This window comes from Lycium barbarum, chromosome 11, assembly GCF_019175385.1.
Source record: "Lycium barbarum isolate Lr01 chromosome 11, ASM1917538v2, whole genome shotgun sequence".
Classification (NCBI taxonomy): domain Eukaryota; kingdom Viridiplantae; phylum Streptophyta; class Magnoliopsida; order Solanales; family Solanaceae; genus Lycium; species Lycium barbarum.
In genome coordinates this window covers 70,979,051-71,005,011 of record NC_083347.1, presented here as the reverse complement: position 1 = coordinate 71,005,011, position 25,961 = coordinate 70,979,051, and the positions used below count along the sequence as shown (strand labels likewise).

The 25,961-nt window shown below is 37.2% G+C and overlaps 1 protein-coding gene across 5 annotated transcripts in view; it reads right to left on the bottom strand.

Moving 5' to 3' along the window:
* LOC132616669 (uncharacterized) overlaps positions 1-17,870 on the bottom strand; it is a 29,702-nt gene extending 11,832 nt beyond the window's left edge. Inside the window, exons 1-2 of one of the 5 annotated variants that reach the window (XR_009573325.1) lie at positions 17,331-17,870; positions 6,881-10,251 (exon numbers count right to left, since the gene is read on the bottom strand). Coding sequence is in view for 2 of the 5 variants with exons in the window: in XM_060331238.1 (XP_060187221.1) it covers positions 12,431-14,449 (2,019 nt within the window). In the remaining 3 variants the exon portion in view is untranslated. Of the gene's footprint in view, positions 1-6,880 lie in introns of those variants that run through there. The other 4 variants (XR_009573324.1, XR_009573323.1, XM_060331239.1 and 1 more) reach the window with 4 other exon arrangements.
* Positions 17,871-25,961: the final 8,091 nt, after the last annotated feature.

The following is a 25,961-nucleotide window of genomic DNA, read 5'->3' as shown; positions in this document are numbered from 1 at the left end:
TTTTCATGTTTCCATGCTGAAGAAGTACAATGCCGATGGTACTTACATTGTTTGTTGGGATTCGATATTACTTGATGAGAATTTGACCTATGAGGAGGAGCCTATTGCGATCTTGGATAGGCAGGTTCAAAAGTTGAGGTCAAAGGAGATTGCTTCAGTGAAGGTGCAATGGAGGCACCGTCCTGTTGATGATGCTACTTGGGCGACTGAGTCCGACATGCGCAGCCGATATCCCCAGTTGTTCACTGATTCAGGTACTTCCCCGCTATTTTCCCTTTTTCGGTCGAGGACGAGCGATAGTTTAATTGGTATCTGATGTAACTACCTGTTTGGTCGTTATAGTCTTTCCGACACTTCTGCCCCTCTCCGAGCTTGGTTAGCTCACTTTTGACCCGAGGGAACCGTTGACATGTTTCCCGAGGTGTCCAGATATGATTTTGGTAGTTTTTTGTGAAATTTAGGCTTAAAGCGAAAAAGAGTTGACTTTTGGGTAAACAGACCTTTTTTGGAAATTCATTGATTCCGAGAGGTCCAGATGGTAGTTAAGAACTTATGTGTATATCTAGTTCGGTTCCCAATGCACTCGGATGCATTTTGGGACTTGAGTTGAGAAGTTGGAATTGAGGTATCGGGGTTGACTTGATCAATGAAACCTCCGTTGAGAATTTCGAGGCCATAAATGCATTTGTAGCGTGTTTTTATGTGGGGCTGTGTACGTGGTTTGTGAGCAGATCGCCTCAGGAGTTGTTCGGGATTTCGGTTGAGACTTGAAAAATATTTGGGAATTCTGGTACATGGTGTTTGCTAGGGCGGCACCAGTGCCATCCCAGCGGCACCGCCGTAGCGGTTGGATGGCCGCTGGGGTGGCCAAGCTTATTTTGTCTTGACCGTCCCGACTGTTTGAGTGGACGTCTGGGTGGTGGTGGCGTGGCGGTCCTGATGCCTCCGTAACGGTATCCAGCCTGTTATTTTCATTAAGTGTGTATTAAAAGCCCTTATTCTATCATTTATTACCATTACAAAAATTGAGCTCTTGGGAACTGTTCTAGAGGATTCTTGGAGAAAATTCTTGGTGGTAAGTCCTTCTAATCCCCTTGCTAAATTCCTTATTCCTAATCATCTTAGAATCCCTTTTTCCTTGTTAGTTCATTTGTAATGGATGATTGAAAGTGGGTTTAATGGATATTTTACCTAGGATTTTAAATGATGAAATTGATTGGGTTTATGCTAGATTATGATGTATCTAAGGTTGTTAATCATATGTCTTCCATTATTAGTGTTGAATCCTTGAATCTAAGAATTATGATTAATACCCAAAATTGGGGTTTTGCTTGGATTTTGAATTTGGATGAAACCTTGAGTTAATTTGGAAATTGGTTGATGGGTTTTGATCACCTAATATTTAATTGGATATTTTACCCCTGAATTTCCCTTTTTGATCCTGTGGGCCCCGTTTCCCTAAATTCTAGGGTTTGTTTTTGACCTAATTTGAATAATAGCAATATAGGTATCGATCTTCATGATTTCTAATCTAGATTTCGAATATGCCTAGACTTTCTTGATCTTGAGGCTCAGCGGAAAGGAAAGGCTAAGGAGTGATTGTCGGTGTATTGCTATTCGGCCATCCAGGTAAGTTATGGCTTACCCTTGGTGATACTTCGTGAACCGAAGCATATATTTAGATGATATTTTCGAAGACAGCATGTAAACCTTTGAGTATGAAGTTGGGTGGGATATTGTCTTAGGTTGGTCCCTGTTGTGTGATTGGAACTAGCCACCCCGTTATGTGGTGACTTGATTGTCCTATTGTTGGTGGCTTGATGCCGAGTGGTGATAGTAGACCTATTGATATATCTTGATCATGATATTGTAGTACCTTACTTGTTGATGTTTTACACGAGGATAGTGTTCTATATGGCTTGTGCAGTCTTCCATGATATTGTTGGCGTGCCCGTGTTTGGTACTTGTGATATTGATTTGATTATTGATGTTGACACATACATTGCATGCATTCTCATTCTTCATGATATACTATTGATACATTGTTGATACTTGATGAAACACTGTGATGAGCTGGGCTCGTTTTTGATGAGAGTGACGTGAGAGTTCAATATCCGATGTTTGTCCCGGAATCATAGATTAAGTGAGTGCATGGACTCCGTAGGTCCCCTAGGTGGTGCTGATGCAAATCCTCCGTGGGAAAAGATCTGGAGTCTCGTCTGTCTGTTGGGCGAAGATCCGGGATGAGTAGCACTTAGACTTCACGAGTCACCTTAGGTTGTGCTGCGGAGACGTGGAGGTTTTCGTCCGGAGTACATATGTACACAACATTTCATAGCATTGCATTTGTATTCATACATTATTGCATTACATTGTATTATGGCTATTTTGTGATTATCTGGTGATTTACTTGTGTTAATTGGATTCGGATTGGATATATTATGACTTGGCACACTTGGGTTTAGATGCTACAATCTTGGTGGTGATGTGTATTGTTTCTGACTTATACTTGATGATTTATCTGCTTATCTTACTTTATTGTTTGAACTATGTCAGCTATACTTAGTTAGCCTATGATACGTACCAGTACTATGGTTTTGTACTGACCTGCACTTTCTGCATTCTTTTATGAGTGCAGAGTTCCAGGTTGGATCTTCTTCTGTCTCCCGTGGCTGATAGTCGCTATCAAGACTGCTTTGAGTTTATAGGGTGACCACGAGATGTCCACTGCCTTGAAGACTCTTCTTATTTTTGTCTTACTTTTTCATTCTGAGACATATACAGATTAATGTATTATTATATTTCTAGACTTATATATTTCAAATCTAGATGCTCTTGTATGGATTAGACCAGACCCTGGGTGTATTTTCTTATTTCCGCACTTACTTCTATATTATTATCGTAAGACTTATGTGATTTATTCTCTTCTGCTTAACTGATTTATTTACTTCTGCCTTTATTATCGTTGGGTTGAGGGTTCGGTTACCGAGACGGGAAAGGTAAGTGCCCGCACAGCTTAGCCAAATTAGGTCGTGACAAGTTTACCATTATAATTGTCGTTGATATAATTAGTACTAGCAAAAAATATGGATGCTAAAAGTGTAAACTTAGCTATTTTGGGAACATGTCTAGCGGCCATTATAATTGTCGCTATACAATAGCTGATAAAGAAGGTAACTTTTAGCGGCAACAACTATAGACGTTAAAAGTGTTGTTTCAGCCATTGACGAAAGAATTTAGTGGCCATTATAATTGTCGGTACACAATAGTCATTAAAACATGTCCTTTTTTGCGGCATTTTAATTGGATTTAGCGGCAATTTAATTGGACACTAAAAGGTGGACTAGTTCATTTTGGGAATGGATGTAGCGGCCTTTATAATTGCCACTAAACAATTGTCGTTAAAGCATGTGACTTTAAGCGGCAATAACAACTACATTTCCCAGCATTTGTCTGAATAGCTGCTAAAGACTTTAGCAACCCCAGCATCACAGGCCAAAGATCAATTGCCGGTAAAGGATATAGCGGCGATTGTTACTGAGTTTTACTATCTCATTTTGTTTTATTAACTATTGCCCTTTAGACACTCACTGAGTACCCAGTACTCAGGCATACTATTGTTGTTTTTGATGGTGTGTCAGGTAACGTTGAGGTGCACGTTCGTGATATGCGTGTGGACTAGGAGAGCTTGCTACTTTCAGACTTTTTGGTGAGCCCACACCCTTGTTCGTGGGACACCCCTATCTTAGTTATTGCTTTAGTTTTCAGGCTGCGTCTTGAAGTTCGACTATTCGTTATTTATCATCTTAGAAGCTCCATAGATAGACATTGTGGGTAGTTGTTGAAGTCGTCATTTGACTCATTGGGTATTGTTATGTTCTTATGACGCTATATTTATATTAGACTTCTGTTGTTTTATTTCATAATTGTGATCATGCTCAATTGACTATTGATAATTGTTGGAATAAATAATGAGAGAGAAAAAAAAAGAACTTGATGTTTATTGATTCGTAAGGTGCTTCCGATGTTGTTTATAGTATCGGGTGCCTGTTACGTCCAGGGTCGGGTTTGGGGCGTGACACTTGTTGTCACCTAATTTTCACCTCATAAGCTGTGAATTATGAGTTTCAAATTTCCCGAGTCAAAGACGGAGTAAAGATATTTCTTTCAATTATAGAATTTCAAAATATCCGAGAAACTTGAAAAATTGACATTTTATTATTATTTCGCAAAAATTGACAATTATAAAAAATTACGAGCTATTTATTCTCACAAATTTGATTTGAAAAGAGGATGTGTATCCCGCTCCATCTAATTTGGGAAAATTGTTAGTTAAAACGATGTATGAATTACGACTCATTTTTTACCGCACGTTTTCACATTTTTAAATATTCTCCGAAACTATATCAATATTAGGCTTGTTTTAAAGCTAATAATTTAAATTTGCGATTTTTAAATTTTAATAAGCCTAAATAATTATTTTTATTTAGTAATATATGTATTTAGTCATTTAAATCGAGGGGGCGGGGGGTAATTTAAACATTTTTAAAACTTAAAAGGGGGAGGGGGTTTAAAAAAGGAGGGAATGAAAGTTTATTAGTTTATTAAAATAAACCTCCACCCCCCCCCCCCCTTCCCCCTCCATTTTCATTTGGCTTCACCTGTCACTCTCCTCTCCTCTCAAGCGATATAGGCGACCTAGTTAGGGTTTGCTCGCACTCTTCGATTCTTGGCTATTTTGGGCTTATTTTCATTAATTATTCGAGGGTTTTTGACCTCAACCATGTCCTTTCATGGTTTCTAGGTTCAGTTCCCTTTGAATTTTCGTTTTTGCTATCTAAATTAGTCCCTAAATCTAGGATGTTACTCGGGTTGGGCTAAGGTTGCCATGGGCGGGGTCACGAACCCTTGGTCATCTTGTGTTCCTTAGCACTATAGAATCAAACCTAGGGGAAATTTCCTAGCAAATTCCTATGTGAAGGTACACAAATTGGGGATTTTATCCCATTGTACCAATTAGTACAACTATACCGTTAATATAGGTTGTTTGTACTATTTTTGATTTTTTTAAAGATTTTGTTTGATTATTTGGATATATTTTAGGGTACAAACGAGTTATATTTTGTTGTCCTATATGGAAAATTTCGAATTATCTGTTAGGAGGGTGCAATTTAAAGATTTTTGGGAGGAAAACTTAGGATGAGGTGTCCATTTTATGCTAGGATTCCCTAATTCAAAAAATCTATATATTGCAAGTTGAGGAATTGGGAAGAGGATCTTCTTTTTTCGAAATTTAAAGAGCATAGGCTACAATATATATATATATATATATATATATATATATATATATATATATATATATAACAGTTTTCAACTCATCTAGATATACAAGAGGGAAAAGATTAAAATAAAGAGGATTTTGAGGATAAAAAAGGTTTAGTGATTTGAAGTTTGAAGTCTCAATCCTATTTTGGTCTTTAGGTTGCCTTAATAAAAGGTAAATCCTGTCACACCCCTTTTTTGCAGCCCCCGCGCTATAAATGCGCAAGTTTTTATTATTAAAGGGTTTTTCCATTTGAAGTGACGGTTTTGAAAAAGGATTATTTATTTACTCAGAGTCGCCACTTGGAATTGAGTTTTGGTGTTCCAAGTCACCTAATGAATCCCTAATCAAAAGGAAATGACTCTTTTATTATGGTCCGCGAAAACAGAAGGCCGGGTAAGGAATTCTGTTGACCGGGGAGAAGGTGTTAGGCATTCCCCGAGTCCCGTGGTTCTAGCACGGTCGCTTTATCGGCTTATACTTAGCTTAAATTAATCTTTGAATATATTATGTATCTGAGCCTTGATTTGCTCGTACTTTTATTGTTGAACATTTTTATTGGTTTTAACTCGGATGCGTAACCGCATTCCGAATCTTTTAAGCATCTCAAAGTAAGATGCATAACTGCATTCTTATTCGAAACAATATTAATTATTAAAACGAGTTCGACTAAGGTACGTAACCGCATCCTTGAGTTATTAAAAGAATGTCTCGAAATAAGATGCGTAACCGCATTCTTAATCGAAACAAATGTCTTGAAATGTGCCTAAAGCTCATCTAGCGTTAAATGCAATTATTTGTCTTTGAAATTCGAGACTTATTATTTGGTTATTATTAATTCATTTTTAGTCATTTTTCACTCTTCGACAACGGATTTTGAATAAATTCGCAATCCATCTCGCTCCCTTACAATTAATTAATTACAACTAATTAATTATTTGAGACTTAAACTTTGTCTCTGCCCCAAAACAAACTTTTAATTTTTTAACCCGAAATAGGCAGCCCATTATCGCAACAACCATAATTCTTACATTTGATTCAATGAGATTTTTAAACAAAATAACACACAATTAAATAATGAGTGTTCATATCAATGTAGTCTAATAATAAATAAAATGGACTCATCTAAATACATGAACACCCAAAATAACCAAAACAGATTCGTTTAGGATGGGTCTTGTATAACAAAAGTATCTCCCAGATTCGTTTTATCTTTAAACAAAGAAACTACGATAACAAAATATACAGCAAAAACAGGAAAAGCCAACTACAAATATCATTATTAAAAGGAACGGAATTAGAATATGGAGTAGGACCTCAAATTTTGGACCCATTTAACAGTTAAGAAATAAACTAACATTTTATTCTTTTGTATCATTATGTTGAATTCATAAGGCAAAAATTTAAACATGCACAGAGATAACCCGTTCAACATTCGACATTATGCAATAGATTTGGAACAGGAAATTCATCTTCTCAAGGAAACAAAGGAGAATTTAATGAAGTAGGTTCATTCAAATAACTTATAAAATAGAAAAATCAAAGTAGAGAATGGACCTTTAAAAACTGAAAAGTTCCTTCAATACATAAGGACCAAAGATACTCCAAGCTCGCGTACAAAATCGACTGCAGGTAACGCCGACGGGACCAAACCTCAACTCCGACCAAATATGGAACGTTTAATAGAGGTGCTTTAATGGTGTTTTGGAGGATAAAGCTCTAAGGTTCAAACATGGCTTTTCGTGGTGGTGATCAAAGGTGGTTTTTTTTTTGTTTTGTGTTTTTGTGTGAACTTTCTCTGAAAAATGTGAAGGGTCCAACAACTTTTGAGAGAGCCTTTTCTTGAACGCAATTGCTGCTCTCTATTGTGGGGTCTTTTTTTTTAGGGTCTTTTTTCTCCTCTCCCCCCTTTCTCTGTGCCTTCCCCTATAAAATAATAAATTCCTCACAGTTTTATTGTGGGGTCCCTCTATTTTTCTTATTGAAAAGTTGACCCTCCTTCTTATCTATCCGTGTGATTGTGTATATATTCCAAAAAATGGAAAATAAAACAAAACAAAAATAAAAACGTGGGCCCTCCTACTCCTTCTATTTTTTGTGTGCTATCTAACAAAAAAGATGCTCCCTATCCATCATGTATTGTGTGTGCTGTGTGCATTTTCCTTTAGTCACGTGTCCACCCTTTTTTTCATTTTTTTTTTCATTGTGTGGGCTTCATCCCTAACAATAATGTTTCCCTAAAAAAACGTGAACCCTTCACCTTTTGTGATAAAGTTTGTTATCAAATTTTGTCATTTTATGGTGAGGTGGTATAATCATATTTGCTCTTTTTTTATTTTTTTATAAAACACAAAAATGTTTAATAACTATTTCTAGATAACTAAAAAAAAATAAGCTTAAAATAAATGACTGGCTAAGCAAAATTAAAACCTATAACGCATATTTTTGTAATTTTTCTTTCTTTAAAACACAAAACTTATACTCTAAAATAGTAAATATTTTTGTTCTTTTTGATTTTCGCAAATAAGCCTACTAAATAAAAATAGAATAAAGTTGACACGTCAAGAATTAAAATTAAAAGAAATATTTGAAACTATAAGGTGAAACCATGGGGTGGGTCAAAATTACGTGTCTACAGCCTGTCCCTCTTTGGTTGGGGACGCGATGCGTTCTCAGAAAAAGACGTAGACAACGAGACCAATTTGGACCCGACCTTTATTTGAGGGAAGAGAAAGGAATGGAACAAAATGTGGTCGAGCCCTGGTCTTGGGCATCCTACATATCCCGGGTTATAAGGGAATCAGGTCTCGTGTAGTTCAAGAGGTAAGATGGGTGATGAAACATACTTAGTTGGGGGAGTCGATTGAGGTCCTGTCGAGGTTCCGGTCCGCGGCTCCTGTTATTACATCAAAAATGAAAAAAATAAAAGCTAAAAAGAAAATATAAGTACAAGACTCTCTCTATGCAGCTTCTCTTGAATCTTGACTTGGATCTTCATGCTTGTTTCTGAACTTAAAATTTAAAGTCATCCCTATTCTCCAGGCAGGGCTTCTGTTACTTCTGACTGAACTTGAAACCAACTGAAAGTACACCCTATTTTTCAAGCGGGTTCCTGATGTCTAGGCAGATCCTGCAACTTTCTCCCATTCTTCAGGTGGGTCCTGCAAATTACCAAAAACAACGAACACGAACAAAAAATTTTTGTCCCAGTTTCCACCAGGAAATTTTTGTTAGTGTTATCAAAATAATAAACTATAAAATAATTCAATTATGAGAGTAAAATCAAACGGTCCAATTAGGAAGTACCTCTCCTGATTAAACTAAATTCCACTATCCAGTAGGGTCCTGATAACTAAATCCCATTATCCAGGAGGGTCCTGATAAACTAAATCCCATTTTCCAGGAGGGTCCTGATAACTAGATCACATTTTTCAGGATGGTCCTGATAAACTAGATCCCATTCTCCATGAGGGTCCTGATAAACTAGATCCATTTTCCAGGAGGGTCCTGATAACTAAATCTCATTTTTCAGAAGGGTTCTGATAACTAAATCCCATTTTCCAGGAGGGTCCTGATGACTAAATCCCATTATCCAGGAGAAACCTGATAAACTAAATCCCATTTTCCAGGAGGGTCTTGATTTGCTCCCATTCTTCAGGCGGGTCCTGACTTGCTTCCCGTTCTTCAGGTGGGTCCTGTAAATTATCAAAACAAATAACACAAACAAAAAAATTCTGTCCCAGTTTGCACCAGGAAAATTTTTGGTGAGTGTTAGCAAAATTGTAAAATAATTCAATTGTGAAAGTAAAATTAAATGTACTAACTAGGAAGTGTGTTTCCCAGGGGTGACTCTAAAAATTCAAACTAAGAAGTGTGTCTCCTAGAGTAATGAATCAAATTAGGAAGTGTGTCTCCTAAATGTAAAAACAAAAATACCCTGACTAAGAAGTGCATCTCTTAGGGATTAAACTGAAAGACTCGACTAGGAAGTGCATCTCCTAGGAGTAGAAGTTTGCATTAGGAAGTGCGTCTTCTAAAGTCAAAAACCAGGAAGACCCAGACTAAGAAGTGTGTCTCTTAGGGGTTAGACAGAAAGACTCGACTAGGAAGTGCGTCTCCTAGGAGTAAAGGTTTGCATTAGGAAGTGCGTCTCCTAAACGCAAAAACCAGGAAGACCCAGACTAAGAAGTGCGTCTCTTAGGGGTTAAACTGAAAGACTCGACTAGGAAGTGTGTCTCCTAGGAGTAAAGGTTTGCATTAGGAAGTGCGTCTCCTAAACGTCAAAAACCAGGAAGACCCGGACTAAGAAGTGCGTCTCTTAGGGGTTAAACTGAAAGACTCGACTAGGAAGTGCGTCTCCTAGGAGTAAAGGTTCATAATAGGAAATGCGTCTCCTAAAAGCAAAACCTGAAAGACCCTGACTAAGAAGTGTGTCTCTTAGGGGTTAAACAGAAAGACTCGACTAGGAAGTGCGTTTCCTAGGAGTAGAGCTTTGGGTTAGGAAGTGCGTCTCCTAAACGTCAAAAACCAGGAAGACCCGGACTAAGAAGTGCGTCTCTTAGGGGTTAAACTGAAAGACTCGACTAGGAAGTGCGTCTCCTAGGAGTAAAGGTTCATATTAGGAAATGCGTCTCCTAAAAGAAAAACCTGAAAGACCCTGACTAAGAAATGTGTCTCTTAGGGGTTAAACAGAAAGACTCGACTAGGAAGTGCGTTTCCTAGGAGTAGAGCTTTGGGTTAGAAAGTGCGTCTCCTACAACCCGAACTAGGAAGTGCATCTCCTAGGGGTGACAGTATTCATAATTGAAAAGTCGATCAATTTTTGTTGCTTGCAAACATATGTTGTGACATTGCCTTTTGCATCGACAAAAATAAGACATTGTACCTTTTGAAGCTTTGACCCTTTGATTTGAGGATAATATCCATTCCTGTTTTAAACAAAGAAAAATTGTGAGTTTTAAGATGTGGTGGTTGGTTTGTGGCCTTGGTTCTGAAGGTGTTTGCTCATGCACTTGTTCTACTTACCTGTGATTTCAAATAGTCTGTGCTCGCTGTCGGCTCGTTGGACCACTGACCCAAATTCTGGCTATCGGAGTGACTTTCAGTGACTTTAAATCAAAACCAATACCAATACCTCTGTTTCATGGTGCCTATTAATTCAAACTCTACTGATCCCATATATTTTCATGAATCCATAATCTATCAATGAATGATAACTCATTGGGTACTCTACCCACTTTGAATCATGCTACCTTCATGTGTTAGCCAGATGTTTTGCTTCGCAATTGGAAAAGCTGGTAGCAAGTTTTGAAATCCTTTCTCTACCCGTTCTACATGGACGACTCAACGAAACAAAACAAAAGAAGTAAAAAAATGTAGAAGTGGAAATGTCCCTTATTAGGAGAAAAGGAAAGAAGACACTTATCTGAATGTGGTCGCTGGCTCCAATGGTCATGACATGCATTTTGGATTGAGCGGCCTAATCTGTTCAACCAATCTATTCTTTAACTCCTATTGTGCTCTCATAACTTGTTTTGAAATCAAGGCTTCATATCTCAACCTATTCAACAGGCTCAAGACTCTCATTCGGCTAGTGGCGCTTCGAAGAGTTTTCATCACTAAACCTCTCTCTTTTATTTGTCTCTCATCTTACCATCGCCTTACGGTGCCCATGAGGGTTTTCACCAATAAGTCTCTCTCATTTTCATTCCCTCAACTCACCGTCGCCTTATGGTGCCTGTGAAGGTTTTCACCGGTAAGACTCTCTCATTTTCATTCTCTCAACTCACCGTCGACTTATGGTGCCTGTGAAGGTTTTCACCAGTGAGAGACTCTCATTTTCATTTCTCTCAAATCTTCATTGCCTTATGGTGCCTGTGAAGGTTTTCACCGGTAAGACTCTCTCATTTTCATTCTCTCAACTCACCGTCGACTTATGGTGCCTGTGAAGGTTTTTACCAGTGAGAGACTCTCATTTTCATTTCTCTCAGATCTTCATTGCCTTATGGTGCTTGTGAAGGCTTTCACCAGTAGACTCTCTCATTTTCATTCTCTTCTTCCACTTCCCTTATGCTTACGCAGACAAGTGATGCACGTTAGCAAATATTTTGTACTCATAGCGTGCTCAACCTTGAACATTAACAATGATTGATTTGAAGGCCTTTTCTTTGGTTGTAACGTGGCTTTGGATAGGGTTGAAAAGAAATGATGGCGTGGAGGCTCGAAGACAACACAAAAATAATAGGGGGTGAGACTTACAACTTTTAGAATCGACTCAAAAGGAAAAATAACTTCTGTCCCAGTTTCTTTGAAACGGAAAATTTAGAATCTTATTTGGGTTGGACCGAACCCCAAAATAGGATTGCCTACGTATCCTGTCGAGACAAGAATCAGGTCAGACGTAGTTCCGACAGCTCATTTCTTGTGTTTTTTTTTTTTTTTTTTTTGTGTGATTTTGTTTCCTTCTTCCTTTTCTTTTCGTTGTCCTTTTGTTTTTCTTTTCTTATTCTATTTTGATTCCGAAAGAGGGGTATAAAAGAAAATAAAACTAAGGTTCAACAGGGGTAGCAAATGGTGACACAATATTTAGATAGCAGAATGAAATGCCTTCGTCATACCAATCTTTAAAAATGTCAAGTACAAAACATGCGATTTGAGAATGAGAAATGAAAATCACATGGTATCTCTTCACAACAAATGCATTGTTGGATATTGTCTCTCACTTTTCCTTCATACTTGTCTCTGCTTGTTTCCTCAAATGTTCTTTTTCACAATTTTCGAGTTTTGGTGCATTTGTCCCCTGGCTATATCAGGTTTTAAGATTTGACCAAAAAAATCCGCATGCATGTCATGTTACTAGAACCAGCCTAAACAAACTGTACAAAAGAAAACGAAACAAAATGAATTAAAAATTAAAAAAAAACAAAAACTCTTTTTTTTTTCATTAGACAAAAAGGATAGAAGGGTTCGAACATCAAAACAAGCAAGGTAAAAATCCAGATTACAACCCTGAATAATCCGAATAACAGAAAGAGCGTCAAAACAAACTACCAATACTCCTTCCAAGTGGAAAACGGAGTGACTTCCCCAATTGTTGAGCTTGACACCTTAGCCACTAAGTTGCATATCAGCACTACTAGAACCTTCACCAATGTCAAATACATTATCCTCAACAAATAGGTTCTGGGTCCCTTTGGCCAACGCGCTCATTGCTACGAAGCGTGCATCATCCCATGCCATTAAAGAATTCTCTGCGACGCTTGGAGTGTCGCTGTCCTGTAGCACAATCAGTTTTTCTTGAATCATTCTTTCTATTTCTCTTTTTAAAGTGCGACAGTCTTCAGTACTGTGTCCCTGAATATCAGAATGATAAGCACATCGTACGGTGGGATCAAAACTTTTTGAATGCGGGTCAGGAGTATACCCGAGTAGAGGAGTGATCAGGCCCAAATGTCTCAATTTCTGGAACAAGCTCGTATAAGATTCTCCAATGGGTGTGAAATTATCCCTTGGCCTTTGTCTCTTGCCGTACTCCTGCCTCGAATGGGGATTATATGATGCTTGAAAATTTTGTGGAGACGGATGAGGGTTTTGTGGTGTTGCTGCTCGCCATTGTGTGTAATTTGGTGATCGACGTTGATGCTGAGTATATTGACGATGGCGGCCCCTCGGAGCTTGACCTTGTCCAGATCTAATCATTGCAACATCAGAATTTCCATCCCTCTCTATCCCAAGATTTTTTGACTGACTTTCACTTGCATGTGTGGTGGATTTAAAGGTAGAAAAACTCACAATACGTCCTGTTCTAATCCCATCTTCTATCATCTCCCCCATTTTGATGGCTTCAACAAATGATTTTCCTAAGGCAGGGAGCATGTGCTGATAATATTCTTCATCTTGTGTTTGGATAAAAGTCTCCACAACCTCGCTTTCTTTTAGCGGTGGTCTCACCCTTGCAGCCTGCTCCCGCCACCTGATGGCAAATTCCCTGAAATTTTCTGTAGTTTTCTTCTTCAAATTGATCAGAGACTTCTTGTCAAGAACTAAGTCTATATTGTATTGGAATTGCTGCACAAAATCTTGAGCCATGTCGTCCCAAATACGCCACTTAGTGAAGTCTTGATCAATGAACCATTCTGAGGCTAAACCCGTCAAACTCTCACCGAAGTAGACCATAAGCAACTCTTGCTTACCCCCAGCTCCTCTCAATTGATTACAATACCTCTTCAAGTGGGCCATGGGATCACCTTGTCCATCGTATTTGTCAAACTTTGGGACCTTGAATCCGAGGGGTAGATGAACATCGGGAAACATGCACAAATCTCTAAACGAGACACTTTTATAACCTCCCAATCCTTGTAAGTTCTTCATAGCTTGTTCCAGGCTTTTCAATTTTCCAGCCATGTCCTCATGTTCAGCATTTTTCGCCGGTCTCTCAATGTCAATAAGAGAATTAAACTGTGAAATAGAGTGATGAGGATCTGGGCCCATGAATGTGAAATCCGAAGGGTAGTACTGATCTTGACGGGTAACAAATTGTGACCCATGATTTTGTCTTTGCACCATAGTGGGTTGGGGAATCATGTCGACTGGCACAGTAGTTGTCACAACCATAGGATTAGGCTGCGAGAACGTATAAACGGGCGGCGCTGTTGCGATACCCTGAATATCAGTCCTGATTTGCACCCTTGGAAAACGACTTGTGGAGGTTTCAGTAATGTTAGGCAAATTGGTATAGTCACCCAGACCATGAGCAAACCCAGAAAGGTACACACGATCTTCTGACATGGAGAGTGAGGCCTGAGTATTTGCATGTTCAATAGGCGTGATGTCAGAAAAACTAGGGATTGCCTGGGGCGGTTGCCTACCATTCGACCATTCTTGTAACATCCCCACCATACGTTGCCTCAACAACCTATTTTCCTCAACAACGGTTGATTCATGTTGACCATGTCCTTGTCTTTCCTCAGTATTGACTATTGGGAGTTCATTTTCGCTCGACATTGGCACACTTCCTTTTGATCTAATGAAGTGGATGTGTGTTGCCAGTGTACCACAAACCAACCACTTTCTAAAATCGAACATCATAAAAAAAATATGGGTTAGGGAATTGCTTGCAATGCGCATATTCACAATTATCAGTTCTAGAATGACTCTAAGGGTAATAATGTCATTTTTGCATCATCCCAGTTCCCGCTCGATTTGGCCATCCTCTCTTTTTCATTTTTCATTTCCACGCCTCTCGATTCACTCGCTCTCTTTCCTTTCTTTTCTTTTTTACGATTATCTCTCTTTTTCTTTCCACTCTTTTTCCTTTTTTCTCCGCTCTTTCACTACTCATTTTGATTTTTGAAAATAATTCGATCGAACCCAACTTGGGTTGCCTACGTTGGGACATGAATCAGATCTTTGCGTAGTTCGGGAAATTTCGGTATAAAGTAATCAATAAAATTATTTCGAATTTTCTCTTCTCTTGTTTTTTTTTTTTTTGAAATTTAGGAAGAGAAAAAAAACTACAAAAACTTGAAAACAAAATCTTTTTGGATTTTGATTGTAAAATTTCCTCCAAAGAAACCCCGCTAAAAATACTACTCGAAGTAAAATCTTTTTGCGTTTTCCTTTTCCTTTTGGATAGGGCATTAAAAGGAATCTCCCCCCTTTTATTATTATTATCTTTTTTTTATATATAAAATTATCTCCTTTGTTTTTTGGATTTTCTAATAAAAAATAAAAACACTTTTTTTTTAATTTTTTGAATAAGGATCACCGAACCCGATATGGGCTGCCTACGTATCGTCGCCCCGAGGGACGGGAATCAGGTGTGCGTAGTTCGTCCAGATTGGACTGCTAAGTTGTTTTAAAAAAAAAAAAATTAATTAATAAACTCGTCTCGAATTGAACTCTTCTTTTCTTATTTTTAGCAAGAGCGAGACAAATTAGAGGTTTAAGGAAAATGGGTGCGTAAAAAGTCAGATGAATGCTCCTCTCTCTTTTATTTCACTAGTTAGCCTAAAGCCGATCATCAATCAAGCAAGCCTTAAAAATAATATTGCAAATAGCACATGAGATGCACAGGTCGGTCAGAAAAAGGGATACCTGTCCTAGACGGACCCGACCCCTGTGCCGAGTCCCACTAAGTCAAATGCAAGTGATGCATATAAGCGGATCCTACTAGGGATAATCATGTCTGCGTTTCAGTTCTGCTAGGTTTAAAACCTAATGAAAAACGGTGTCTAGACTGGCTAACCCGAGTGGACAACTCGAGCCGGGGAGGGGCAATACTGTCGGTAGCAGTGCTATTCCGACTTCATTGCTTATCCTGTCCCGCCTAACATGTGTGACTAAAATCCTTCACCGGGCGCCAAGACGCTCCGGCTTTATCTTGACAGAAAGTTAGGATGCATAACTGCATTCCTGTGACTGTGTGTGAAGTGTTTCAGAGACTCAGAGGGGTGCGCGAGAGAAAACAGTTTGTAATACAGTTCAACAATATCAAAGCGGTAAATGAGCGGCAGTTAGCACATTAGGCTCAACAAAGCACACAATAAACCCAAATAATGATAATAAAAGCCAAGTATAAGGCAATATCACAAAGCTCGAAATCTGGTAGTTCCCGAGCAGAGTCGCCAGAGCTGTCACCCCCCTTTTTTGCAGCCCCCGCGCTATAAATGCGCAAGTTTTTATTATTAAAGGGTTTTTCCATTTGAAGTGACGGTTTTGAAAAGGGATTATTTATTTACTCAGATTCGCCACTTGGAATTGAGTTTTGGTGTTCCAAGTCACCTAATGAATCCCTAATCAAAAGGAAATGACTCTTTTATTATGGTCCGCGAAAACAGAAGGCCGGGTAAGGAATTCTGTTGACCGGGGAGAAGGTGTTAGGCATTCCTCGAGTCCCGTGGTTCTAGCACGGTCGCTTTATCGACTTATACTTAGCTTAAATTAATCTTTGAATATATTATGTATCTGAGCCTTGATTTGCTCGTACTTTTATTGTTGAACATTTTTATTGGTTTTAACTCGGATGCGTAACCGCATTCCGAATCTTTTAAGCATCTCAAATTAAGATGCATAACTGCATTCTTATTCGAAACGATATTAATTATTAAAACGAGTTCCACTAAGGTACGTAACCGCATCCTTGAGTTATTAAAAGAACGTCTCGAAATAAGATGCGTAACCGCATTCTTAATCGAAACAAATGTCTTGAAATGTGCCTAAAGCTCATCTAGCGTTAAATGCAATTATTTGTCTCTGAAATTCGAGACTTATTATTTGGTTATTATTAATTCATTTTTAGTCATTTTTCACTCTTCGACAACGGATTTTGAATAAATTCGCAATCCATCTCGCTCCCTTACAATTAATTAATTACAACTAATTAATTATTTGAGACTTAAACTTTGTCTCTGCCCCAAAACAAACTTTTAATTTTTTAACCCGAAATAGGCAGCCCATTATCGCAACAACCATAATTCTTACATTTGATTCAATGAGATTTTTAAACAAAATAACACAGAATTAAATAATGAGTGTTCATATAAATGTAGTCTAATAATAAATAAAATGGACTCATCTAAATACATGAACACCCAAAATAACCAAAACAGATTCGTTTAGGATGGGTCTTGTATAACAAAAGTATCTCCCAGATTCGTTTTATCTTTAAACAAAGAAACTACGATAACAAAATATACAGCAAAAATAGGAAAAGCCAACTACAAATATCATTATTAAAAGGAACGGAATTAGAATATGGAGTAGGACCTCAAATTTTGGACCCATTTAACAGTTAAGAAATAAACTAACATTTTATTCTTTTGTATCATTATGTTGAATTCATAAGGCAAAAATTTAAACATGCACAGAGATAACCCTTTCAACATTCGACATTATGCAATAGATTTGGAACAGGAAATTCATCTTCTCAAGGAAACAAAGGAGAATTTAATGAAGTAGGTTCATTCAAATAACTTATAAAATAGAAAAATCAAAGTAGAGAATGGACCTTTAAAAACTGAAAGTTCCTTCAATACATAAGGACCAAAGATACTCCAAGCTCGCGTACAAAATCGACTGCACGTAACGCCGACGGGACCAAACCTCAACTCCGACCAAATATGGAACGTTTAATAGAGGTGCTTTAATGGTGTTTTGGAGGATAAAGCTCTAAGGTTCAAACATGGCTTTTCGTGGTGGTGATCAAAGGTGGTTTTTTTTGTTTTTTGTTTTGTGTTTTTGTGTGAACTTTCTGCGAAAAACGTGAAGGGTCCAACAACTTTTGAGAGAGCCTTTTCTTGAACGCAATTGCTGCTCTCTATTGTGGGGTGTTTTTTTTTAGGGTCTTTTTTCTCCTCTCCCCCCTTTCTCTGTGCCTTCCTCTATAAAATAATAAATTCCCCACAGTTTTATTGTGGGGTCCCTCTATTTTTCTTATTGAAAAGTTGACCCTCCTTCTTATCTATCCGTGTGATTGTGTATATATTCAAAAAAATGAAAAATAAAACAAAACAAAAATAAAAAGGTGGGCCCTCCTGCTCCTTCTATCTTTTGTGTGCTATCTAACAGAAAAGATGTTCCCTATCCATCATGTATTGTGTGTGCTGTGTGCATTTTCCTTTAGTCACGTGTCCACCCTTTTTTTCATTCTTTTTTTTTTTCATTGTGTGGGCTCCACCCCTAACAATAATGTTTCCCTAAAAAAAAAACGTGAACCCCTCACTTTTTGTGATAAGGTTTGTTATCAAATTTTGTCATTTTGTGGTGAGGTGGTATAATCCTATTTGCTCTTTTTTTTTTTTTTATAAAACACAAAAATATTTAATAACTATTTCTAGATAACTAAAAAAAATAAGCTTAAAATAAATGACTGGCTAAGCAAAATTAAAACCTATAAAGCATATTTTTGTAATTTTTCTTTCTTTAAAACACAAAACTTATACTCTAAAATAGTAAATATTTTTGTTCTTTTTGATTTTCGCAAATAAGCCTACTAAATAAAAATAGAATAAAGTTGACACGTCAAGAATTAAAATTAAAAGAAATATTTAAAACTATAAGGTGAAACCATGGGGTGGGTCAAAATTACGTGTCTACAAATCCTATTCTAATCATTTTATATTTCCAGTTTTTATACCGCTTTGCTTAAACTTGTTTGTTAGTTGAAATGCTATGAATGTTTAGTCTAGTGTCTAATGTTGATTATGTGTTTGTTGTTTGTTATTCAAAGTCTTAAAATGAGCTATGTGTTGGATAATATCATGCTAAATAGGTATTATAACATGCTAATTTGAAGAATAGAAAGAAAAATGATTGAATATTGGGGTTAAGTTAAATTTTAAGGGGTAGCTTGTTAGATGTCTATGATAAGAAGTTTAGTTGGTTATAAGTTCTACTGGAAACTGTAAGATCATGTTGTCTTATATTGGTTTTGTGTGTTGAAACTATGGTGATTTTTAGAGATTGTTTTGATAAGGATAGGGGCATTTAGCTTGATTTTTGATTAAGACATCTTTATTCTGAAATCTGGGAATCACTCCTATTTTTATTTCAGTTCCTAGACTCTATTTTTGCCCATGTTTAGTTGGATATGATCCTCAGTTAGCTGCTTAAGAGGGTACATTTGTTTGATATACTGAAAACTGTTTTCTTTCCTTCAAAAATAAGTCATGAAGCTTTTTTGTTTTAAAAACTTGAATAAAGTATCGCTTAGAAAATCAACATCTTGAAATTACTTCTTTTTTGTTTGAGTTTGTGGTCTGTTATCTCTTCTGTTGTCAAACTAAGAAATGGAACATCTTAGTGTCTAGTGCTTGATAGTTTGATTTGGACTGACATACTCATAGTTATTTTTTTGTGGAAATGACCTTAAGTCATCACTATAATCTAGCTTTGGTTGATTTGAAGTCTTGAAAGACTGCTTAAGTGTTTATATTATCCTAAATGAAAAATGATTAGCTTTGACTAGATTTGCCATCTTGTTTGAGCAGTTTAATAGGAATAAAAATGGAACTTGGTGTCTGTTTCATAAAGATCTTGAAACCTATGAGTTGTTATGAGTAGTTGACTAAAGATTGAGGTCTGTATTTGCTAAAAAATGAGTTTTATTAGCCTATGGGGATTTATGTTTTGCCTCATCTGAGATTTGCATAAGTTAGAATTTGAAAATGGCTTTAAAAGTGCAGAGTTTTCTTTGAAATGCAACTCTGTCCCTCTTTTATTCAAAATAGGCTAAAATATAAACTTGTTTAAACTTCCTGCACAATCTGCTATGTGTTTTGGCCTCTAGTGCATATTCATGGTCTAGGATAGAGGTCATACACCATCTAAGTTCCTTGCCTTAAACTTTCTACAGTTTAGTATGATGTCTGTGGAAAGTTTCCTAACCATATGATTAAAAAATGGAAACTTGCTTTGAAATCAACTATCTAGACCAAACTGTGTTCACCTAGGTGTTGTTTGAGGACTATTGTGATCCATTTTAGATGAAAATTTCCTCTGAATAGTATTATTTGCTCAATTTATAACTTGACACTCCATAGAACTTGTTTTGTGGAGATTGAGACTGTAACTAGCCAATGCATGGCCTTGAGGATTCAAAGTTGAAAAATGAACCTGTTTTGGACCCTAGGATACTGAACTGTGGCAATGAGACACTTTGGAACATGTAGCTCCGATTGATTCATCCTAAGTCTGAAAATTAGAGACCAAATGGAGCCTACTGAGGCTAAGAACTTCTAAAATGTGCTTTAAATCTCACCTTTGTCATTTGATTTCAAGGCTGTAGGGGAAGGGCTTATGTTCTTGACTAAAAATAGACTAATGAATCTAGAGAAAGGATAAGTATTGTTGGTGATTTTATCCTATTCCTACCCTGTGTTCTGTTTGCAACTTGATTATAGTGTCCATATTAGGTGTCATTTGTGTCTTACACTGATATTGCTTATAGTTTATTCAGTTCCTTTGCTTGACATGACTACTAGGTAGATTAAAATGAATCTTAAAACTAGAACCATGCTTAGGTGATCCTATTTGTACTTGATTTACTGATAATGTTTAGTTACCTAGCCTTGTCTGTTTGTTTTAATCAAGTCTGGCTCACTGAACCATTTCCTGCACCTAGTGTGGTGCCATGAGCCATTTTGTCTCAGTTTTTTCTTTTGGAATTGATGAAACCTGTCATGCTTCCTACTTGAAGTTCCTTTTCACCTCTGATTTGCTTGTGACTTGCAGACCATCTGGCCTGTCTCTTGTTTGTTATTTATCTGCAATGTTCATGTTGTTGGGTCACCTGTGACCTGTATTTTGCACTTATATTGTTTAAGGACTACTTGGTTCTCTTTACCTGATATAATCACCTAATAAACTAGGTGTAGGGAACCTAAATTAGGACTAAGGCTATTTAAAATATTGAGAGTGATATTTGCTTTTTGTGATGCACCCCTCTTCTTGTCATTTACTTGTGCAATCTGAATTGTCTCACATGTATTTTTCCTCCTTGCCAACTGTTAGACCATGTTACACTTGGCATTTCATTCCTAGCTTAGGCTAGTATTCATGCACCCATAATTATCTCCATAGGTTCCTACTTGTATATGTGTTTCTTTGGTGCAAGTTCTGGAAATAGAACAAGTTTACGATGTCCTGGAAACTCTATTGTGGGTCTGTTGAACTTGCTTTATGCTGAGGTGATTTTGTGGACTAGAAATTGTTAAAATTGATTACAGCAAACCTTGATTGAAACCTGAAATGCTTGTTAAACTTACTGACCTGTTTATCTAGTATTTGGAACTGTTTTAAGTTTGGAACTAGTTTAAAATGGCTTAAAACTCTGTTGCTAAGTCCATCTTAAGAACCATGTTTGATCCCACATCTGTGTTTGGGCTTATTTGCTTAAATTATAAGAATGAAAACAAGCTAATTATCATTTTTTAACCATACACTTAGATAGAATTCTCTCATAATATTGACAGTTGGCTTAAAAAACTTTTATGGGGATCAAAGATGGCATTTCACATAATGATTTTTGGGAACCTTTTTACATAGAGATATATGCATTTTTGTTGTTTCAAAGGGTGCACTACATTTTGTATTTTTTAGAAACTTCAAGTTCATCTGAGACCAAGTGGAGACTGTGCCTGACCTGGGATATTTGTGAAAATGTTTCCTTTACTTTTCTTGGACTGTTTTGCCACATTTAAAACTGAAACCTGTTTTAAAGGCTGAAAGACTAAAAATAGTGAATGTGAAGACTGAAAATCTTTTACTTGTGCTTGAAAGGAACTTGAGAAGGAAGCTATAAGTTTGAAAATATAAAGATCCTTTTTTTTTTGTTGACTAGCTTGGTTGTTCCTTGGCCTTTACTTAGTGTCCTACCTTGTATTGATTCTCAGTGATACTGCATTTCCTGGGTCCTATTTGGAATTAGCCTCTTTGTTTGATTAGGAAAACTATGAGAATAGTGCAATCCTGTTCTTTTCATCTGTTGTTACTTGTTGTGCTTGTTTGAGTTGCTAGCTTAGAATCCATAACTTTAAGTTGCCTATATACTTGATTACTTGACAAAATTTGAATGCTTTGAACCCTGGAATATCTGGGTAATTTCTGGGAATTTTTTAGTCTCTTTGGGTATTTAAAAGAGGTATATGTAAAGTGAAAATTAAAGGTTATATGGTGTATGTTGGGTGTATATGGAGGGTAAGCCCTTTAAAGGGTTTTGCTCTCCATATGAGGGTATATCATCTAGTATACCATGTATATCACGTTTTGACACTTAGAAAATTTTATGCCTATTCCAATAGTTGGGCCTTTTTGGTGCTCCAGCCGATTTGTATTTTTGAAAAAATGTCCCTCTTGCACAATTGTCCCTTTCCCCATTAGTTTAATAATTATGGGCCCAACCCAATTCTGTTGTAATTTAATTTTTCGCATTGTAATTTAATTCGTGTCTTTAAGTTAAGTACTAATACATTGTATGCCCATTTTTATTTGTAAACACCCTATTCGTTGGTGGGTCCAACGAGGACCACCAACTTACTTAGATCAAGTCAACCTCATTATGGACAAGCTAAGCATTTTGAGCGGATTTAGAGAGGACACAATTTTTTGCATTTTTATATTTGTTGGGCTTGGTAGGCCCAACTCCCTCACTTTATATTATTTATTTGATGAAATATGTTTATTGGAACCCGTTAAAAATTTTCATGAATTTAGAGGTGCCAAAACTATTTTTAAAGTTATAAAAGCTGATTTTTGATGAATGATAACGTACGAAAAATTGATTTTAGACCAAAACTACCGTACGGATAAAAATGGACATTTTCTGATGCAAATGACGATTCTTGAAAAAATAACTTGACAAATTTATGGACATTGGGACAAATTGGGACCGTACCTATGGACAATTTGAACTTAGAATATGTTTTGGACTAAATTGGACTAAAGACTTAAAAAATAATGAAATGTGGTTAAAGTATGGATGATAATAGTATGCCAAAAACGATTTTATAAAAACTAAAACCTTTTTTTCCTAAAAAACTCGGATGGGCTTACGTAGTGTTCTACTTAGGTTAACGACTTCGGGTTTTAACCTAGGTGCTCTAGTCTGAAACCCAAAATGCCCAATTTTGGGAAAAACTTTACCACTTTCGTTTCTTGGAATGTAACGTATTTTATATGAATGACTAAACTCTTTTGTTGCAGAAATATAAGCTAAAACAATTTTTTCACTATAAACAATTCATATCTACAAAGGCATACTATTAGAACCCGTAGGTTAACCATATTTTATGGATCTTTAATACCGGAGTGGCTAAAACCTTCCCCGGGGGATTAGCATAACCCTTACCCATACTTTGGTTAGATTAGGTTTCTTTTTAAATATAGCCGTTTTAAATGAACCCTTTTCGAATTAGTTTTTCCTAATTTCCTAAAAATTAGGTGGTGACTCTAAAAAATAAAGTCCAATTAGAGCACCATCACGTAGAGGTATATTTTTCCTTTTTCCCGATACGATTAACGACCGTACTTCCCCGGGACACTTTCCTTTTAAATGAGGCAAGTGCAAATACGAATCGGAAAAAATATCGAACCGCTACAGATGGTGACTCTGCTGGGGATAATTTTAGGTTCTAACCATAAGGGTTCCAATAATTTGTGTGTTTGTATGATACAAATTATTTAAGTGATATAAATTTTTTATGTGTTTAAATTTTCGCAAAATATAACAGTCATTCATGCATGCATACTCCGCCACTCCTGCATTAATTTTATTTTTCCAAGGGTGATGATGCGGGATGAGCTGTGGTCATACCTTCACTAAAAAACCTTTTTGCTATATTTTTTGGAGGTCTCTAAGGACGAGTGGGCATGCGGTTATCCCACAGCCTTAGAGAGCCCACCCCCAGCTTGTCCGCTTGGGTAACCTGTGTCTTTCGCTTGAAAAATCACTCTAGAATAATTAGCGTAGAACGAAGCCAAATCCTTACTGATATAGTGCATGCTGACCATAGACTGGTTTGGGTATCTCAGACCTACCTGAATCAGACAGGAAAGACACCTTACTGTGTTCAGATGGTGTAAAAACCTGAAGACACTGCATCCCACTATTTGCTATTTGGATGCATTATGTGCCTTGTGTGAAATAAATTACAGTTCCTGGGGTCGGGGGACTAATAGTATTTTGTCTTGCAGATGTCTCCTGATGTGTAGTTTGATATGATTGTGGGTCCACCACCAGGTTTAGTGATGTGGTGGGAAATTTTGACTATTATGATCAGAAGAAAGAGATAAAGGGTTGCATAGGGCATCTACCCTCATTGATGAATATGACTGGGGATCCGGGTCTCCTAGAGATTATTACTGGTTGTTGGGACAACGACATAATGGTGTTTAGATTTGGAGAAATAGAGATGACTCCCACTTTAGAAGAGATAAGAGATGTCTTGGAAAGCGTAGGAAGCGCTAATAGGTCCAAAAATAAGTTAGCTCAAAATATCCTTATCCCTCACAAATCTACCCCCAAAAAAATCAAAGACATGTTTGCTGTCTAAAAAGCTAATTGGGAACAGGGACCCACTATAGCCTTTAGAGAGTTATATGAGAGTTATTCATCCAAACATGGGTACGAAAACCACATCCTTAAGTTTTCTTCACTCTAGTCTTGGGAAGCTAACCAAACACTAGCCTTTATCACCTGCCTATTGGGAACCATCGTATTTCCACTAAATGCCTCCCTAGCTTTTGACACCCGAGTTGTCTTTGTTGCCCATGCTGTCCTTAGGGGGGCTACAACGAATGGGCTTACCGAAAATATTTTGACATCATCCCTGTTACCCTATCAGATATATACCGGGCTCTGAGAAAATGCTGCAACCATTATTACTACTTCCAGGGTTGCAACCTCTTAGTCTAATGGTGGATACTTAAGCATTTAGATAGGAGCGGTTTATCTACCCGCCGAGATCCGACCTTGAGAGAGGATTATTTAGGAGTCGCCGCTATGCCTTGTGGGGTTCAAGATAAAAGAGGATGGGCTCACATCTTTTCCAGACTGAGAGGAGAACATATCAGGTGGGGAGTACCTGATTTTCATTCCAAGAATGTTTGTGTTAAGAACCGTGGGCGTCCATATTTACCGCTTGTAGGCATTAGGGAATCAGACCCTACGTACCATTGAGAGTGCTTAGACAGTTCAGTATGAGACAGGTTATTCCAAATGTAGGAAATATGGAAGAGTTTGTACGAGATTATGAAGAAGGTCATATCGAAGGTATAAAAGATGCCCAGAAAGACTCGAAGAATGTGATAAGAGAAGATAAGTTGGATGAGGATCCAAACAATCCAAGTCATGATGAAGATTACTATGAGTGGCTTAGGGCCGAGCTAGCTGGTACTGCTACTCCAGGACTGTATCTGTATAAATTTCTAGGGGATAGGGAAGCCGTAAATGCAATTCAGGTTAGACGAATGAAACGACGGATGGAAGGAAGAGAAATGGATCATCAAGCAAAAAAAGAATATGTCTAAGAGATAATTAAGAGTTTGACAGCCGAGGCAGATGCCTCATTAAAGAGCTTGGAAGGGCTCGACAATTTTGTTAAGGAAGCCATAGATACGGGGACGTCATTGACTAACGATCAGAGGGGTCAATGGGTTGGGATAGCATTGATGCCAGCCCATGTTGTCATTTAGACCTCCCTTCGAAGGGACAAGAAGGCGCGAGATGATAGAGAGCAGATTTCTGTCCGTGGAGGGGACTTTTTCTGATTATTGCATTTACTTTAAAAGCCTTGTAATCCCACTTGGGAAGATACCATTAATGAAAAGCACTGGATTTTTAATTTGGTAACAATTTTTTTTTTTTTTACATATGGCACAATTCTGCTTCATACGCTAGTAGCCTCAGAGCAACGAGGTATAGAAAAAATGAATTATGTATTGTCTAAATGCTTATTTGATGTAACTGCTTTGTGTGAAAGTCATATATATTGTTGAAACTCTTGATTGGTCCATATTCCGGTCACTACCCAAAAGAAAAACAAAGGAAATAACTCCTAAAACAAATTTCGCTCCACTTTTGAAAGGTTAATTTTCTAATAGGAAATGGAGATTCCAGACAGCATGAGTACAACTTCACCTT